The following is a 19693-nucleotide window of genomic DNA, read 5'->3' as shown; positions in this document are numbered from 1 at the left end:
GATCTGCAGACCTCGCCCCTCACTGAGGAACTATTGGCAGTATACACCTGCTGGAAGAGAGATTCATTGTTTTATGAGGGTATGGTCACTGGTAAGTGCCCCATGCTCCAGAAGGTAGCCTCACAACCATGAACGTATGGGCAGTAATAAGTGGCTTATGAACAAACAGACAAACAGAAAAGGGGCATGAGGTTGTGAGGGAATGAGTTGGAAAGGAGAAAATTAAGAGTAAATAATTTTCATTATATACATGTATGAAATTCTCAACTATGAAAAATGTAAATTAAGCTAGTAGCTAATGCTTCAATGCTGATATACTCTTCCACTGTCTTATATTTGCTTAATACATAGATGTATATTAACTCCAATTTTTACTGGTTAAGAGTGCTTGCTACACTCTTGACCATGAGAAGCAGACTTTAGATATCAGTAGCTACATAAAGTTCAGTGTATCCCCATCCTTGCCTGTAACCCAAGAACTGAAGGGAACAGAAAAAAGTGGAAACTAAAACAAGAGAACAGAACAAAAATAGTCAGGTTTTGTTGATGCTGAGCCTAGCTGAACTCCAGGTTCAGTGAGAGGTTTTGCCCCCAAAGGAACAAGACAAGTGTGATAGATAGAAACACCCAATACTCTCCTCTGGTCTCCACAAAGACATACACATTCACACATAGGTACACAAACTCCTACACTTGCATACCACCCCAATATAAACACAAAAAGAAATAGGTATGATAGAATACACACACAATCTAAAGGAATATAAAACATGATACAAATTTGTACCACACAGATGACTTACAATAATTTGTAAATCCAGAGGATTTGATGTCCTCCTCTGATATCTATGACTACTAGGCTTGCAATAGGTACATAGAAATGGTTACAGGCATACAGGCATGCAGGCAGGCAAAATGTCCCATACACACAAAATACTTTTTTAAGAAACTAAAACCAAGGTGCTCATCATATGATTTAAGGTTGATTCCTTCATTTTTGCAGGGGCACAATGATATTCATGTTAACCAGTACCTTCATTTGTTTCTATTAAACATTAGTTTATTAATCAAGTCCTTGAAGGCTTGTTTTACTTGTTGATTTCTCAAGGTGTAAATAAAAGGGTTCAGCATGGGAGCAATTGAAGTATTGAGAACAGCCACCCCTTTGGTCAGTGATGCTCTTTCATTTGCAGAAGGTTTGACATACATGAAAATGCAGCTGCCATAAGAGATGGAGATGACAATCATGTGAGAAGAACAGGTGGAGAAAGCCTTTTTCCTCTGACTGGCAGATGGGAACCTCAGAATGGTGTTGATGATGCAGATGTATGACAAGATCACTAGAGCCAGTGTGAACAGCAGAGTAATGGAGGCACAATAAAAGCCAAATGCCTCTAAAAGCCTTGTATCTGAGCAAGACAGTTGTAAAATGGGGAAGTAGTCACAGGAGAAGTGATCAATGATGTTCAAAGCACAAAAATCTAACTTGAGGATAAGCATAATTAAAGGGAAGATGCTCAGAAATCCTGCCAGCCATGAGGTGAGGACAAGAAGAGTGCAGACTTTCTGATTCATGATGATAACATAGTGCAGTGGTTTGCAGATGGCTACATAGCGATCGTAAGACATGGCAGTTAGAAGAAAGAACTCAGACACTCCCAGAGAAAGGAAGAAATATAACTGAGCCAAACAGTTGTTATAGGAAATAGTCTTGACTTTAGTAATTATTGACTCCAAAAATCTAGGGATAGAAACACTGGTGAATATAATTTCTAAGAAGGAGAAATTCTGGAGGAAGAAATACATAGGAGTCTTTAACTGGGAATCTAGCAAGGTGAGAGTGATGATGGTTAGGTTTCCAGTGACACTTAATATGTAAGCAATGAATAAAAGGATAAAAATCACAACCTGGACTTCTGGTGTGTCTGATATGCCCAAGAGTACAAACTCAGTAACCATAGAGTGGTTTCTCATACTGATTTACTGTTCACAGAATCTATTGATAAAAAAGAAATAAAAGTGTAAACACAGTGTAAAAAGAACAAAAGTTTAAAAACTGATACTACTACATTCTGTGAAGTTAAGCAATGGAATATTTCCAGTAGGAATTTCCAATCTCTGTCCATTCCTCTTAAACAAAAAAATCTTGCTGAAAGAAAATATTTTTGTGCATGGGTGTTTAAAGCCCTCTTGAGCAATTATAAACCAATATTCTACATGTGGTTCTAACTTCTATGTGTGTGATGTACTTTTGAACTATAGATTTATATAAAAATGTTTTAATAGCATCTTCATTTTTAATATAAAATATTGTTTTTTTGGTTTCACATACTGTATGCTTTGAGAACTGAATATAACATTACATTTCAACTTCAATACTATTCCCAAACTTCTATAGTTTGCTAGTAAAAACTGAGCACCCAATCATATTTACTAAACCTAAGTGCTGTAATGGTTATTTTCAACAATAATACGTATTGTTTTAAAATGGCTAAGGACGTAAATGTGTTTGTGAACACAAAAATCAGAACAGATTTTTGTATTGTAAATCTTCATTTATGTGAGAATTAAAACATGGTCCAGGGAAAATAATTAAACAGAGTCAGGAATCAATAGTTATTTCCTAAGAATGCTGAGATGAGACACTTGAATCATTTTAAAATTTTCTTTTTGCTAAGTTTATTTGCTACTTTATATTTAAACTTTCTTAAGGATCAAAGAAACACATACAAAGGACTTTTTTTTCATCTCCAGGTAAAATAGTGCCTTCGTTTTCAAAGAATTATCAGAGTGAATAAAATTATGTGTTGGAATTTCTTTCTCAAACCACAGAGCTATACACTGTAACCTCTTTGACTTTTATCACTTCTCTTCTCTCCTGACATTTAACAGACAACACAGAGTCTGTGATATGTTATCAAATTTTTTGTACTGGTTTCTGTGCTGTGCAGTTCAGCAAGTGATAAGTATTAAAGCTGATCATGGATATCATTCACCTTTTCATATTTTAGTCTTCAAGTTCTCCATGTTTTTTTCTCTTTGGGAATATACATTTTTCATCAATATGCCATCAAAACTGACAAATAAGTCTTATGTGGTTTATATGATAGTCAAAATATACTAAAATCTAAATTTAACAGTAATAAATATATTTCTATGATAATTTGAGGATCCTTGTATTTTTGCAGTAAATTAACCTTTCAGGGAGGGATAAGAAACATTTGTTCACAAATATGAAATATACTGTTTGGTATATATGGTAATACCATTCAGATATAATACCATACAATAGCCAGCCATTGCTTAAATTCTGCCACTTAAAAGCATATAAATAAATATATTCATAATATTCTTCAGAAGATTGTTTTGTCATTCAGGTCACGCTAGCCTCTTTTAGTTATACAAAACCTTGACATAAAAAAAAAATATATGGTGAATTGCTTGTACAGATGCTAACAGCCTCACTTAGAAATGAAAATAAATGTACCTTTAATCTCTTTTATTGTTTCACAGAAACTGAGTGTGCCATAAACATATTATTGCCATCCTTGGAATTCTTTAAGAAAACAAAGCAACTGATACTGTTTTAAGACACTGGAAGATAACACATTTTGAAGGTCTCTGGATAAGATAAAATGGAAATCTGCACAAGCATAAATACAACTTTACCTTCTCTGCAAGTCTATGAATCCCTGACACACTCAACTAAAAACAAGAAGGACACAAGCAGAAGTTCAAGACATGGCTGTGGTGATGTCATGACTCATCTTTCTTGAAAACCACACAAGATAGGGAGACAGAGAATAAAATGTACCAATCAACCAGTAACATCCAACCTGGCATCCCTTTGGTCAAGCAATTCTCTTTAATGAGTGCATGGACTCATCAATGCTCAGGAGATAATTTATTCTCAATTCATTTGGGATTAGTTAAACCCAGAAATATACATCTTACAATGGTCTCTTCTTTGACAGTCTTACTGATATTTTACTAATTAGCAAATTCTGCCAGTGCTGAGCAGAATAGGGAACTAAAGAAGCATTTGTGTTAATATCTTCAAAAGTTATAATTTTACTCTGCTCTTGTTTTCTATTTTTTAACTTTAAAATTGATATGTGCTCCACAATATGGAATCCAAAGCCACAACGGCATGTCCTTACCCCGTCCTACCAAGCATATATTTAAATCTTTTGATTATTTAAAATAAAATATACATCCTACCATGCATACATTTTAAATTGTTTGATTATTTAAAGTAAAATATGCTACATTATACCAGTTTGTTTTATGTATTATGCAAACATAACCACACAGTATTACAATTCACACAATGTTACAAGCACGGACATTATGAAATTTTATTACACAAAAAGTTGTCCCAAAGTCTTATCTTGATTTTTTTCAGTTAACCCTGAGTAATTGATGTCATTCCTTGTCAAAGTATCTTTTTAAAAAAAACTTTATTTTTGTAACATTTGCATGAGAAATCCAAAAAGGCTCGTACATAATTTATTAATTTTATCATTGGTCAAGATTAGGGTTAGCACCCTCCCTCCAAAAAAGTAACAGACTAGACAGAAAGCCATCAAAGATAACCTTAAAGATTGTGATAATGATGCTGAAGTGTAGCCTTCTGGAACTGATGGCTTCTGGTGAGGGTGTGAGTGGTAAAAGACTTGATGTTCTTTAAGGGTCTGTCCACCAGGAGCTTCATCATGCTTCAGTGAGTATATCAGCACTACAAATTGAATTGTGTTTTATTTTTGTTTTGCTTTGTGTTTCTTCTTTCTCTTCTTCTTCCTCTCCTCCTTCTCCTTCCCTCCTCCTCCTCTCCTCCCTCTTTCCTCCTCATCATCATCTCCCTTCTTCTCCTCCTCCTCCTTCTTCTTCCTCCTCCTCTTCCTCCTCTTCCTATTCTTCTTCCTCTTCTTCCTCTTCTTCTTCTTCTCCTCCTCCTCCTTCTTCTTCTCTTTCTTCTCCTTCTTCTTCCTCCTTCTCCTCCTCTTCTTCCTCTTCCTCTTCTTCCTCTTCTTCTTCCTCTTCTTCTTCTTCTTCTTCTTCTTCTGATTCTTCTTCTTTTTCTCCTTCTCCTCCTTCTCCTCCTCCTCCTCCTCCTCCTCCTCCTCCTCCTCCTCCTCCTCCTCCTCCTTCTTCTTCTTCTTCTTCTTCTTCTTCTTCTTCTTCTTTTTCAAAGTGAAGTTCCAAGGATGAGGGGTGGCTCTGGGAGGTCTAGGAAGTGAGGGTGTACAGGGTTCATGGTGTGAAACTCCTAAATGATCAGTAAGAATATTATTAAATAAGATTAAGTTAGATTCACATTTTATTCACTTTTAGATCTCTGTTGGCACACAGCAACATGAGCAACTCTAAATCATTTAAATATCTTTAAAATTTAGTATCGTACTTTAGCTTTGGGAAAAAAAATGGACTCATGAAATCGCAGCAGCTGTGGTTGACTGTGTAAGACATATACAATACCATGGCTTGGGGGGCCTAGCTGTTTCTGGGAACCACAAGCTGATAATTTTCTGGTTTTAATATTATCACTACTCCATTTTACAAAAGAGTCATTCACATCTTATTTAGTTACAATTTTAAAATTTGGTACCATTAAACAGTGACATTATCTGAACCTAGAGTTGTATTTTAATGAGGTCTTATCCGCACACTCAAATTCTTTAGTAAACATAGTGATATGCAGATAACTATTTCATCAGTGAATTTTGGTGAATACATCATAAGAAATTTGTTCATTTCACCAAAGTTTTGCATTTTTAAAAATTCTTAGCTGTGAACTATTTCCTATATCTGACATTCAATAACAAAAAGTAATATTTTCATTCAAACACGAGAATTCAAACATTTCACATCTATTTAACATATACACATTGTATGCAAATAAATAAATAAAATGGAAGAGTGGGAATAGAAAGCAAGACTACAACCCAAAACAACAAAATCTTGTAAATTAATATCCCAGTATCAAGAACATATGGTGGTCTGATGTAATTCTTATTGACTTTAGCAATACTGTCATTGCAGCAACACCTGTATCTCACATAGGTGCTCTCTTGGGATGACACCACTCATTACTTACATCATTCCTTAGCAGATATTCCATATTCCTGTCCTGTCTAACTATGTTTAGGAACTCTGACACTATCACCCACTACCTGGTTATTAATGATCACACTTAAGCAGTGCTAACATGAAAAATATCAAATACGACAGAATTAAATACAAAATATACAGTTTAAAAGAAAGAGAACCATAAAGCTTGATGTTGCAGACAAGGCTTGGAATGGGACAGAGAAAGAGTTTAAGGAGAATCTTAATCTGGAATGTAGACCCTACCCATATAAGCTTCTAACTTTTATATGGAAAATGACTGACAATTTACTCATCCTAGAAAGAAAAACAAACAAAAATGCTATAAAAGTTATTCAAGAAGCCCAGGTTCCTTACCAGACTAACTGACAGACAGTGCCAGGCAATGTGTAGCAAAAAAAGTCCCTAAATAAAGGACCTGAGAGACCACAGTGCTAAACTGTAGAAGTGAAACCCAGATGTTTTGGAGACCCTAAGATATTGAAGAAGCCAGAAACATGAGATGTCTGCCAAAGAAAGTTACACACTGGAAGTGAGACCTGCCTAATGAAAAATGTATGCTGCAATCAACAAAACTGAAAGGGTAGAGCTATTGCAGCCCTTTGGCATTGGACATGGAGCTGCAGAATTTGACACTTGCCTGCTAGTTTTGATCTTGCTCTTGCCCAGCATCTCCTTACTATGCTCTCATAGCTCCAGTTTGAAATGGTGCTGTATACTCTGTGTCATCATGGGTTAAAAGAACACAACTGGCTTTTATTTTACAGGGGGTTACAGTTATGGGATTCCCTTGAGTCTTTGGATGTGGGACATTTAAACATTGGTGAATCTTTGAAACACCACAGAGGCTTTTGAAACTGTGAAAAAAAAACCTTTTGCATTGCAATATGGCCAAAAGCCTATGGGGGGTCAGGCAATAGAATATGGTAGATTGCATGAGATGCCCCCCTTATTATTAGGCATTTGAATATTTGGTTCTTATTTGGTGTAATGTTTAAGGTAATTTGGGAAGTGTGGCCTTACTGAAGGAAGTATGTTACTAGAGGATGGATTCAAGGTTTCAGTATCTAGGAGGCACCCTTTTCCACTTTCTGAAACTTGCTTATGGCTTCAAATGCACTCTCGGCTTGCTGCTTCAACTGCCATGTTTCTCCACTGTGGTATTAGTGGACTCTTATCCCTCTGGGACCACAGGCCCAAATAAATCTTTTCTTCTTATGTTACCTTTTGGTGGCATGGATATCTTTAAACATCTAGATGGCAGAAACTAGATTGAGTCAGAAAAGTCAATAATACAGGTGACAACAGTTATCTATTAGCATCCCCATCAGACTTTGAAGGCTTATGTGTTTGCAAGAGTTAGAACTTTGTATTGTATGTCATATAGACCCTATAGTCTGCTTCCATAACACCTTCTCAACTATCAAAATACAACACAACATCCTCCTGCAATTTCTCACTTAACCCAGAACTACAACATTGAAGTAAAAATATGCTCTACATGGTGGTTGTAAATTAATCATCCACGTGAATTACAAGGTTCTCACTTGGGTGGTAAAATGTTCTTTCATGGGATGTCTGGTGATGATGTTTCCTTAAAGATTATCATTTGAACTAATACAGTATAAACATGAACTTTCTTTTGTGGGTGTACATTTAGCCTAGTATAGATCAATCAATCAATCAATCAATAAATAGAAGGAGGGTAAAATTTCTCTATTATATTGTTTTCCTGTCTGTGCATATGTGAACATGTCACAACATGAGTGTAGAATTCATAGAAATGTCAACTTTATTCTTCTACTACATAGAATTGATACAGGGTCATTACACATGACTTCAAGTCTGTTAGCCTTCAAGCTAGGCCCATTTATCTTGCATCATGAACTGTGATGTTCATCTATCAGTGACCTTGTAGAGTCTTCACATGTTAATTCTCAGGCTAGACTTGAAGCAAACAGGTCCTCATTTTGAGATTACCAGGTATGGTGGTTTGAATGACAATTGCCACCATCAGATCATATATTAGTGTGCTTAGTCTCCAGTTGGTGCACTGTTTAGAAAGGGTTAGGAGATGTGGTCTTCTTGGAAGAGCTGGGTCACCTGGGGGTTGGAGAATTTGAAGTTTCAAAAACCCATACCAAGGATGATAATGATTCTTCTTCTTCTTCTTCTTCTTCTTCTTCTTCTTCTTCTTCTTCTTCTTCTTCTTCTTCTTCTTCTTCTTCTTCTTCTTCTTCTTCTTCTTCCTTCTTCTTCTTCTTCCTTCTTCTTCTTCTTCTTCTTCTTCTTCTTCTCCTCCTTCTTCTTCTTCTTCTTCTTCTTCTTCTCTCTCTCTCTCTCTCTCTCTCTCTCTCTCTCTCTCTCTCTCTCTCTCTCTCTCTCTCTCTCTCTCTCCCAGCATATTTCAGATCAGATGTGAGTGTGCTTAGCAACTTCTACAACACCATGCCTGCTTACTTGCCACCATTCTCTTGCCATAATGATCATGACCAAAACCTCTGAAACTGTAACTAGACACCCTATTTAATGATTTGGGCTATAAGTTGCCTTAGTCATGAAGTCTCCTCACAGATATAGAACAGTAACTAAGACACTGTACATGGATAGGAGCTAAATAATATCTTATACAGAATAAATATTTCTGTTCCTGCTTTAAGGGATTTTTGACATATGTAATAAAGAACTCTGTAACTTATTAAAAATATAGCAACATTCAAGTATTTCAGGGTCTGTGTCCTCATGCAAGGAGTCCTTTTGGAATTCCTATTTTCCTGACTGTAACAAAAATTCCTCAGAAGTAAGTTAATGATTAAAAGACTCATTTTATTAGATTTTTTTATCACTACTTTTCTCAATTTTGCACAACTTTCCCTTGGAAAATGTGAGTATGATGTTAATTACTTTTGATAGTAATGGACAAGTTCAATCTTAAGGATCAATAACAGTGTGTCTAGAAACAAATCTGTGGAAAAGAGGAACCACTATATTCAATTTAATAAGAAGTTAATAAATAGTAATACTCAAGATGTATACAGACTTTTTTCTCCACAAACTGATGAAAAGACCCTATTGCTGGAGACACCTGAATGTCTCATTGAACACAGAGAAGCCAAGCTGATGCCTAAGTAGAGCCTTCACCCATATGGACTAGTGTTCATGGAACTGGAAGTTACTTTGTGTGCAACCAGAGAAGAAAGGCAAACACTAACAGAGCTATCAACACTTTGCTCTACAGAGGTGACCTGCCTACATGATACATTAATTCAATAGTGACACTGCTGTGGGCTTAACCACCCACTATCTGGTTAGATTTAAGCCCAATGCCCCAGATGGAACCCACGACTGAGACTGCTCATGTGGCCAGAAGAGCTAGGACTAGATAAACTATAGCCCTAGAGGAAAGCCAAATGTTGTTTTTCTGCTAGACAATAGCAATATGATGACTCCTAAAAACATTCTGCTATACTCAAAGACCAGTCTTGCTCAGCAATCATCGGGAAACTTCCTCCTATAGCAGATGAGAACAAATACAGAAACCCACAAAAGGAAAACGGGCAGACAGTAAGGGACCTCAGAACACTCTGTCTTTAATGGGATGTCTCCAACAAACTCCCTTCCTCAGGGCTCAGAGAACCCTATAGAAGAGGAAACAGAAAGATTACAAGAGCCACTGAGGATGGAAGACACTAAGGAGACAATGTCTTCAAGACACAGCAGGCTGGCACACATATAAACTCACAGAGACTATGGCAGCATGAATAGAGCTTACACACAACCTAGCCAGACATGGTTCCAGCACTGAGAAGTGGACATGATCTCCCATCCCTAACCAAGAGGCTATCTCCCCTTGACAACAACTCACAAAAGAAAAACAAATCTTCTCCAATGGCATATCATTGGGTACATGTACCACATCTAAGGGCAGAAACCATGCCTTGAAAAATGGATTAATGGCCAACAATAAAGAAACTTAGTACAATTTTTGGACATATTTTACCTCAAGCCTTATTTTTTTTACATCACTGGTATTTTCTTTAAATATAGTTTCCAAATTTATGTGTTTCATGTCTGTCTGTCTGTCTATCTGTCTATCTCTGTCTGTCTCTTTGTACCTTGAGCTGTTTCTTTATTTCACTATTGTTAGTTTTGAGAAACAATACCCAATGAAATGGAGAAGGAAATGATTATAAGCATATAACACTAAGTGTAAGTGACTTTAACGATTTGGCATCATATTTTTAGAGAGAGAGATACAATGAAAACAAGTTCTCATTCCAAAATATGAATGTTTATCAAATGTCCCATAGCATTATATGGGGAGGCTACCTCCTCCATGATTGAAAGTTTCAGCAGAGAGTAAATAGTAAACAATTCCCATACAGTTTTAAAGGAAAACATATCATTTCTACTTTTAAATTAAAAGGAAAGTTGAAAAATTAGAGAGGTAGCTCCAAGGTTAAAAGTTCTTCCAGTTCTTTCTGAAGACAGTGGGGCAATTCACAGCACCAACATAATAGCTCACGGCCTTCAGTAACTCCACTTTCAGGAGACCCAATGCCCTTTCCTGGCCACTGTGGGCAAGAGGCCTGGAATAGGTACACAGAAATGAACACAGATATACAAACAGGCAAAATACCCATACACCCAAAATACTTTTTAAAGAAACTACAATCAAGGTGCTCATAATATAATTTAAGGTTGATTTCTTCATTTTTAAAAAATTTTTATTAGGTATTTTCCTCATTTACATTTCCAATGCTATCCAAAAAGTCCCCCATAGCCACCCCCCCCACTCCCCTACCCACCCACTCCCCCTTTTTGGCCCTGGCGTTCCCCTGTACTGGGGCATATAAAGTTTGCAAGTCCAATGGGCCTCTCTTTCCAGTGATGGACAACTAGGCCATCTTTTGATACATATGCAGCTAGAGACAAGAGCTCCGGGGTACTGCTTAGTTCATATTGTTGTTCCACCTATAGGGTTGCAGTTCCCTTTAGCTCCTTGGGTACTTTCTCTAGCTCCTCCATTAGGGGCCCTGTGATCCATCCAATAGCTGATAGTGAGAATCCACTTCTGTGTTTGCTAGGCCCCGGCCCCGACATAGTCTCACAAGAGACAGCTATATCTGGGTCCTTTCAGCAAAATCTTGCTAGTGTATGCAGTGGTGTCAGCGTTTGGAAGCTGATTATGGGATGGATCCCTGGATATGGCAATCACTAGATGGTCCATCCTTTCGTCACAGCTCCAAATTTTGTCTCTGTAACTCCTTCCATGGGTGTTTTGTTCCCAATTCTAAGAAGAAGATTTCTTCATTTTTGAAGAGGTTCAATGATGTTCACATTAACCAGTACATTCATTTGTTTCTATTAAACATTACTTTATTAATAAAATCCTTGAAGGCTTGTTTTACTTGTTGATTTCTCAAGGTGTAAATAAAAGGGTTCAGCATGGGAGCAATTGAAGTATTGAGAACAGCCACCCCTTTGGTCAGTGATGCTCTTTCATTTGCAGAAGGTTTGACATACATGAAAATGCAGCTGCCATAAGAGATGGAGATGACAATCATGTGAGAGGAACAGGTGGAGAAAGCCTTTTTCCTCTGACTGGCAGATGGGAACCTCAGAATGGTGTTGATGATGCAGATGTATGACAAGATCACTAGAGCCAGTGTGAACAGCAGAGTAATGGAGGCACAATAAAGGCCAAATGCCTCTAAAAGCCTCGTATCTGAGCAAGACAGCTGTAAAATGGGGAAGTAGTCACAGCAGAAGTGATCAATGGTATTGGAAGCACAAAAATCTAACTTGTGGATAAGCATGATTAAAGGGAAGATGCTCAGAAATCCTATCAGCCATGAGGTGAGGACAAGAAGGGTGCAGACTTTCTGATTCATGATGATAACATAGTGCAGTGGCTTACAGATGGCTACATAGCGATCATAAGACATAGCAGTTAGAAGAAAGAACTCAGACACTCCCAGAGAAAGGAAGAAATATAATTGAGTCAAACAGTTGTTATAGGAAATTGTTTTGACTTCAGTAATTATTGATCCCAAAAATCTAGGGACAGAAACACTGGTGAATATAATTTCTAAGAAGGAGAAATTCTGGAGGAAAAAGTACATAGGAGTCTTTAACTGGGAATCTAGCAAGGTGAGAGTGATGATGGTTAGGTTTCCAGTGACACTTAATATATAAGCAATGAATAAAAGGATAAAAATCACAACCTGGACTTCTGGTGTGTCTGATATGCCTGAGAGCAAAAACTCGGTAACCATAGAGTGGTTTCTCATACTGATTTATTGTTCATAGAATCTATTGATTAAAAAGGAAATCAAAGTGTAAACACAGTATAAAAGGAACAAAATTTTAAATTCTGATATTGCTACATTCCATGAAGTTAATCAATGAAACATTTCCAATTTTCTAATCTCCTCTCATCCCTTTAAACAAAAACAATCTTGCTGAAGGGAAATATTTTTGTACATGGGTGTTTAAAGTGTTCTTGAGCAATTATACACCCACAGTCTATATATGATCCTAATTTCTATGTGTAACATACTTTGAATTATAGATTTATGTAACAATATTTTAATAGCATCTTCATTTTTAATTCAAAACAGTTTTTCCGGTTTGCCATATTGTATACTTTCAGAACTGAGTATATAACATTAAATTTCAACTTCAACATTATTTCCAAACTTCTATGGTATATTATTAGAAACTGAGCACCCAATCATATTTACTAAACCTAAGTGCTGTCATGCTTATTTTCAACATTAATATGTGTTGTTTTACATTGGCTAAGGAAGTAACTACATTTGTGAACAAAAAAATCAGATAGATTTTTCTTTTATTATAAAAACAATTTTTTGATTTGTGAGAATTAAAATATGGGTCAAAGAAAATAATTAAATGTAGCCAGGAATCAATACTTATTTTCTTTTTTTAATTAAATGTTTTCTTTATTTACATTGCAAATTTTACCCCCTTTCCTCATTTCCCTTCCAAAAACCCTGCTCACTAACCCACACACTCCCCTTCCCTAGCCTGACATTCCCCTACACTGGGGCATCAAGCCTTCACAAGACCAAGGGCCTCTCTTCTCATTAATGTCCCACAAGACCATCCTCTGCTACATATGCAATAGTTATTTTCTGTGCATTCTAAGACACTTGTATCATTTTAACATTTTTTTCCTAAGTTCATTTGCTATTTTTCTTTAAACTTTCTTGAGGACAAAAGGAACTCACATGAAGAATTTTTATCATCTCAAAATATAATAATGGAATAAAATAACCAATAAAAAATTTAAAAAGTGTAATAGTGGCTTTCTTCTCAAAGATTTATCAAAATGAATAATTATGTACTGGAATCACTTTCTCAAACCACAGAGCTCTACCCTGCAACCTACATAACTTCTATCAGCCCTGTTCTCTTCTGATAGTTAACAGACAACACGGAGTCTGGGATGTAAATTAACAAAGTTTTTGTACTACTTTCTGTGCTATGCAGTCCAGCAAGTGATAATAACTAAAGCTAATAATGAACTTTAGTCACCTTTCTACTTGAGTCTTCTAAGTCTCCATGTTTTTCTCTTTAGTAATATACATTTTCTTTTCATTAATAGGCCATCAAAACTGACAAATAACTGGTATGTGGTTTATATGATAGTTAAAATTTACTAAAATGTAAAATTAGGGGTAATAAATATATTTAAATGATCAGTTCAGGGTTGTTGCATTTTTCAGATTAAAATAACCTTACAATGATGGATAAAAAGTGCTTTTCACAAATATGAAATATGCTGTTTGGTATATATGGTAATATCATCAGATATAAAACCCTATAGAAGTCAGCCATGACTTAAATTCTGTGACTTAAAAGCATAGAAATAAACATATTCATACTATTCTTCAGAAGATCATTTTGTCATCCAGGCCACGCTAACCTCTTTTAATTATACAAAAACTTGACATAAAAAACATATATGGTGAATTGCTTGTAAGAATGCTAACAGCCTCACTTAGAAATGAAAATAAGTGTACCTTTAATCTCTTTTATTGTTTCACAGAAACCAAGTGTACTATAAACAAGCTATTATCATCCTTGGAATTCTTTAAGAAAAACAAGCAACTGATACTGTTTTAAGACACTGGAAGGTAACACATTTTGAAGGTCTCTGGATAAGATAAAATGGAAATCTGCACAAACATAAATACAACTTTACCTTCTCTGCAAGTCTATGAATCACTGACACACTCAACTAAAGACAAGAAGGATGCAAGCAGAAGTTCAAGACATGTACGTAGTGATGCTGTGATCCATCTTTCTTCAAAACCAAGCAATATAGAGTAACAGAGAAAAATGTGTATCAATCAACTTATAATATCCAACCTGGCATCCCTTTGGTCAAGCAATTTTCTTAATGAGTGCATGGACTCAGTCAATGCTCAGAAGATAATTTATTCTCAATTCATTTGGGATTAGTTAAACCCAGGACTAAAACGTCCTACAACGATCTCCTCTTTGACAGTCTTAATGATAATTTACTATCTATTAAATTTTGCCAGAGCACAGCAGAATAGCGAACAAAAATAATCATTACATTGATACATTCAAGTCTTGCAAGACTAAAACACAAAATAACAAATATTAAATCAGAAATAAATATTAAGACAGAAATAAATACAAAACATACAGTTTTTTAAAAGAAAGAACAAAGAGGCTTGATATTGTAGACAAGGCTTGAGATGAGACAGAGAAAGAGTTTAAGTACAGGTTTAACCTCTATTGAAATAAAGATCTCACCCATCTAAGCTTCCAACATGTATAAGGAAAATAACTGAGAATTTACTGATCATAGAAAGAAAGACAAATGAAAATGCTGTAATTGTGATTCAAGAAGCCCAGGTTCCTTACCAGGATAGCTGCCAAATAGGGAGTCATAGGTCCAGGCAATGTGTATCAAGGAAGACCCCTATGAAAAGGACCTGAGAGATCGCTGGGTAAAACTGTGGAAGTAAAACCCAGATTGCATTGATACCCTAGGATGTTGAAGAAGCCAGAAGTATGAGATATCTGCTAAAGAAAGCTACACACTGGAAGTAAGACCTGCCTAACAGAAAATGTATGTTGCAATCAACAAAACTAAAAGGGGAGAGCTATTGTACCCTTTGATATTGGACATGGAACTGCAGAATTTGACACTTGCCTGCTGGGTTTTGATCCTGCTCTTGTCCAGTTTTTCCTGTGTCATCATAGGTTAAAAGAACACAACTAGCTTTTATTTTACACGGGGTTACAGTTACAGAATTCCCTTGAGTTTTAGAACAGTCTTTGGATGTGGGACATTTAAACATTGGTGAAACTTTGAAAGACCACAGAGACTTTTGAAATTGTGCTAAAAAACCTTTTGCATTGCAATATGGCCAAAAGCCTATGGGAGGTCAGGCAGTAGAATATAGTAAATTGCATGAGATGCCCCCCTTATTATTAGGCATTTGAATATTTGGTTCTCATTTGGTGTGCTGTTTAAGGTAATTTGGGAAGTGTGGCCTTACTGGAGGAAGTATGTTACTAGAGGATGGATTAAAGTTTTCAGTATTTAGAAGGCACCCTTTTTCAGTTTCTGAAACTTGCTTATGGCTTCAAATGCGCTCTCAGCTTGCTGCTTCAACTGCCATGTTTCGCTGCTGTGGTATTGATAGACTCCTAACTCTCTGGGACCTTACGCCCAAATAAATCTTTCCTTATCATCATCCCTATAGCTGATCTAAAAGCTACCTAACAGATTCAAAGTCTACTAAACCTGGAAGAATTCAGGAAAGTGTCCCCAATGGTCACCTACCTTATTGGGCCTTAGGTAGCAGAGACCCTATTGCTGGAGACACCTGCATATCTCATTGAACACAGAGAAGCCAAGCTAATGTCTTAAGTAGAAACTTCACCGCTGTGGACTACTGTTCATGGAAATGGAAGTTACTTTGTGTGCATCCAGAGAAGAAAAGTAAACACTAACCAAGCTATAAACCCTTTGCTCTACAATGGTGACCTGCCTACATGATACGCTGATGCAGTAGGCTTAACCATTTGCTGTCTGATTAAATTCAAGCCCAATGCCACAAGATGGAACCCACTACTGACACTGCCCATGTGGCCAAAAGATCTAGAACTAGATAGGCCATAGCCCTAGAGGAAAGGCAAATAATCTTTTTCTGCTAGGCAATAGCAATGTGATGACTCCTAACAACATTCTGCTATATCCTGTTGCATGTCATTTTAAAGACACACTTTCTCCATCTAGACTCTGGGACTAGCAGCCACCCATCTTTTGTATACAATACCCAAAGACCAGTCTTGCTCATCAGGAAGCTTCCCCCTACAGTATATGAGAACAAATACAGAAATCCACAACTGGACAATGGCAGAGAGTAAGAGACCTTCAAATGCTCAATCTTTAATGGCATGTCTCCAGAAAACTCCTTTCCTCAGGACTCAGGGAACCCTGCAGAAAATGAAAGAGAAAGATTACAAGAGCCACTGAGGATGGAAGACACTAAGGAGACAATGTCTTCAAGACACAGCAGTCTGGCACACATATAAACTCACAGAGACTGTGGCAGCAAGAACAGAGCCTGCACACAGCCTAGCCAGATAGGATTCCGGCACTGAGAAGAGAAGTGGACATGGTCTCCATCCCTAACCAAAAGGCTATCTCCCCTTGACAACCACTCACAAAGGAAAAAGAATTCTACTCCAATGGCATGTCATTGGGTATATGTACCACACCTAAGAGCAGGAACCACAGCCTACAGTAAATAAATGGCCAACAAAAAAGGAACTCAATGAGATTTTTGGAGATATTTTATCTCAAAGCTTTTTGTGGAACTTTTTTTTACATAACTGATATTTAAATATGGTTTTCAATTTTATATGTTTAGTGGTGTGTGTGTCTCTCTCTGTCTGTCTGTGTCTGTCTGTCTTTGTATATTGAAATATTTCTTTATTTTCTTATTGTTAGTTTTGTTCTGTTCTGGTTGGAAGATTGGTTGGTTGGTTGGTTTGATGATCTGTTTGTTTTCTAAACAGAGAGAGAAAGAATGCCTGAAGTTATATAGGCAGGGAAGTAGGAGAATCTTAGAGGAGATAGGGACCATGATAAGAATATGTTGTAAGAAAAAAATATTGTCATTAAAATATAAATAAATAAGAATATGAAGTTTATTAAGGAAACAAAGAATAAAAGCACTAGTAGGCACTTAAAGGGGATTTCTAGTGTTGAATTTTCTTAGTCTTAATTTCCTTAATCTTCAAGTCTTTTAATAGAATAGTAATTTCAATAGATTTTCTGAAAATTCAGTGACATTATATAAATAATTATTCATCATGGAAGTGTTGCATACCGGCTCCAAAAAAACAGCTATAGTAATTTTGTAATTTTTCCAACAAATGAAATTAATTCTTAACTTGGGGAAGGATGTTCACAGTAGCTGTAATTTATAAAAGGTACTGTTTATTCCAATTACTGTGAATTTAAGCCTTAACATCATTTGGCTTTCAAAATTTTTATTACTATTCATAAAGCAGGCATTATGTATCAGAGATTTTATGTACTATACACTAATTCATATAGCTATCAAATGTCAAATATCTTAGATCTGCTATGAAAATGTGTATCATCTATACACACTGTCTTTTATACCCTGTGTTTGAAGTAAACACAGAGTAATTAACAGAGTAATTTCTACCTTTTAATCAGTAGGAAACTAATTTTTATATGCTAAAACAAAATATACAATTCAATGTAATTCTAGTATATCATTTCACAATATAGTTTGAGGTAATTAACTTAGCTGGATGAAATTTGAGCTATTCATTTTAAAATATAACTTTCAAATAAGAATTCAAATGGAGTCATAGATGAACCATGTAACTCCTAGAAGACATTAATTGTTAGACATCAGATCTCTCTCTCTCTCTCTCCCCCTCTCTCTCTCTCTCTCTCTCTCTCTCTCTCTCTCTGTGTGTGTGTGTGTGTGTGTGTGTGTGTGTGTGTGTGTGTGTGTGTGTGTTATTGGCAAGGTTCCGAAAACTACACAGGCTATTACCATTTCCCTTGGTCATCCAACATAATACATGGTAAGAACTCCAGTTCTGAGGACACCTCATGCCTTGACTGCAGGCACTGCAGGAAATAGAGAAAACAAACTCAAGACACTCAGAGAATTTTCTTCTGGCTACAAGTTTTCATTGTGCTGAAAAGTTCCATATAGTCTGCTGGGAAGCAAACTCATCAATGACCTTACCTAGTGCTACACACTGCATGCTGTGATACTGTGTGCTTGACAAAAATGTGTCCACTTGTGCAATAGCAGCAAGACTGTTTGAGATAAGTAACCAGTTTATGAATGGATTAGAGACCCGTTTCACAGAACAGAATTATATATTTTTGCTGTAAAACTGGATAAAAGCCTATAGATAGGAAGGTCATAGGTTCAAGTTGTTTTAAATGACACACTGTCAAATACCTTCCAAATCAGTAGTTTCTCAACCTTCCTAATGCTGTGACCCTTTAATACAGTGGCTCGCATTGTGGTGAACCCACTCATAAGAATATTTTTACTACTTCATAACTGTAATTTTGCCACTGTTATGAACCATAATGTAAATTTCTGTACTTTCCAGTGGTCTTAGGTAACCCCTGTGAAAGGATCATTTGATCCCCAAATGACCCACATTTTGAGAACCTCTATTCTAAATGTGAATGTTTATACCAATAGAACTAAGGTCTTCTCAGTCTTTGTCAGAAGGGCTTCTTTTGCAAGTAGTGACAGTCAGTGGAGGGGTGCAGAACTGGCCAAAGTGCACAGGGTGACTGGGTGCTCAGCCAGAAATGGTCATCTATTTCACTCACCATTCAGCAAGGCTCACAGAACACCAAGAAGGAAGAGATGGAAAAGCATGAAGAAGTAAGTGGGTGGGTGGGTGAAGGAGCACCCTCATAGAGGCAAGGGGAGGGGGATGGGATATGGCAGTACTCGAGGGGAGACCTGGAGAGGGGAAAACATTTGAAATGTAAATAGAGAAAATATCCAATAAAGGAAAATAAGAATGTAAGAACCAGAAAATGGGAGACATATTATGAATACCATCTGCTGGATGTGACACTCATGGGGTTACAGGAGCTGGGGTGACCTGCACAAGGTCTATACAAGATAAAGCCAATCAAAATCCCAGCACAGAGAAGGCAGATGATCTGCAGACCCTGTCCCTTACTGAGGAGCTATTGGCATTTTATTTTTGGTGGAAGAGAGAAATTCATTGTTTTATGAGGATATAGACACTGGTAAGTTCCCCATGCACCAAAAGGCAGCCTCACATCTGTGAACATACGGGGATCACTAAGTGGCTTATGAACAAACAAACAAAACATGGGAGAATGAGGTAAGGTTAGAAGGAGGTAATTAAAAAGGAGAAGCAGGGGATAGATATAATTCATTGTAAGCACATGTGAAATCTTAAAACATGAAAAAAATAAATTAAGCTGTTACCTAATTAATCACAGCTGAAATCAGAATCTTCT

The 19693-nt window shown here is 36.6% G+C and overlaps 2 protein-coding genes across 2 annotated transcripts; both read right to left on the bottom strand.

Annotated features, from left to right (window-relative positions):
* Positions 1–1035: 1035 nt before the first annotated feature.
* On the bottom strand, positions 1036–1974 carry Olfr776 (olfactory receptor 776). Its single transcript, NM_207559.1, has one exon. It carries the CDS (start codon positions 1972–1974, stop codon positions 1036–1038), a length of 939 nt encoding a protein of 312 aa, NP_997442.1.
* A 9488-nt stretch (positions 1975–11462) lies between these two features.
* On the bottom strand, positions 11463–12401 carry Olfr775 (olfactory receptor 775). The gene has a single exon (NM_146545.2). It carries the CDS (start codon positions 12399–12401, stop codon positions 11463–11465), a length of 939 nt encoding a protein of 312 aa, NP_666756.2.
* Between the last annotated feature and the right edge of the window lie 7292 nt (positions 12402–19693).

Source organism: Mus musculus, chromosome 10 (assembly GCF_000001635.26).
Source record: "Mus musculus strain C57BL/6J chromosome 10, GRCm38.p6 C57BL/6J".
In the NCBI taxonomy this organism is placed as follows: Eukaryota; Metazoa; Chordata; class Mammalia; order Rodentia; family Muridae; genus Mus; species Mus musculus.
Note: the sequence above shows the minus strand (reverse complement) of the source record. Positions and strands in the feature narration are given on the sequence as shown.

Excerpts from the sequence above, each read along its gene's own strand:
- Olfr776 (NM_207559.1), bottom strand. The coding sequence starts at position 1,974 with ATGAGAAACCACTCTATGGTTACTGAGTTTGTACTCTTGGGCATATCA.
- Olfr775 (NM_146545.2), bottom strand. The coding sequence starts at position 12,401 with ATGAGAAACCACTCTATGGTTACCGAGTTTTTGCTCTCAGGCATATCA.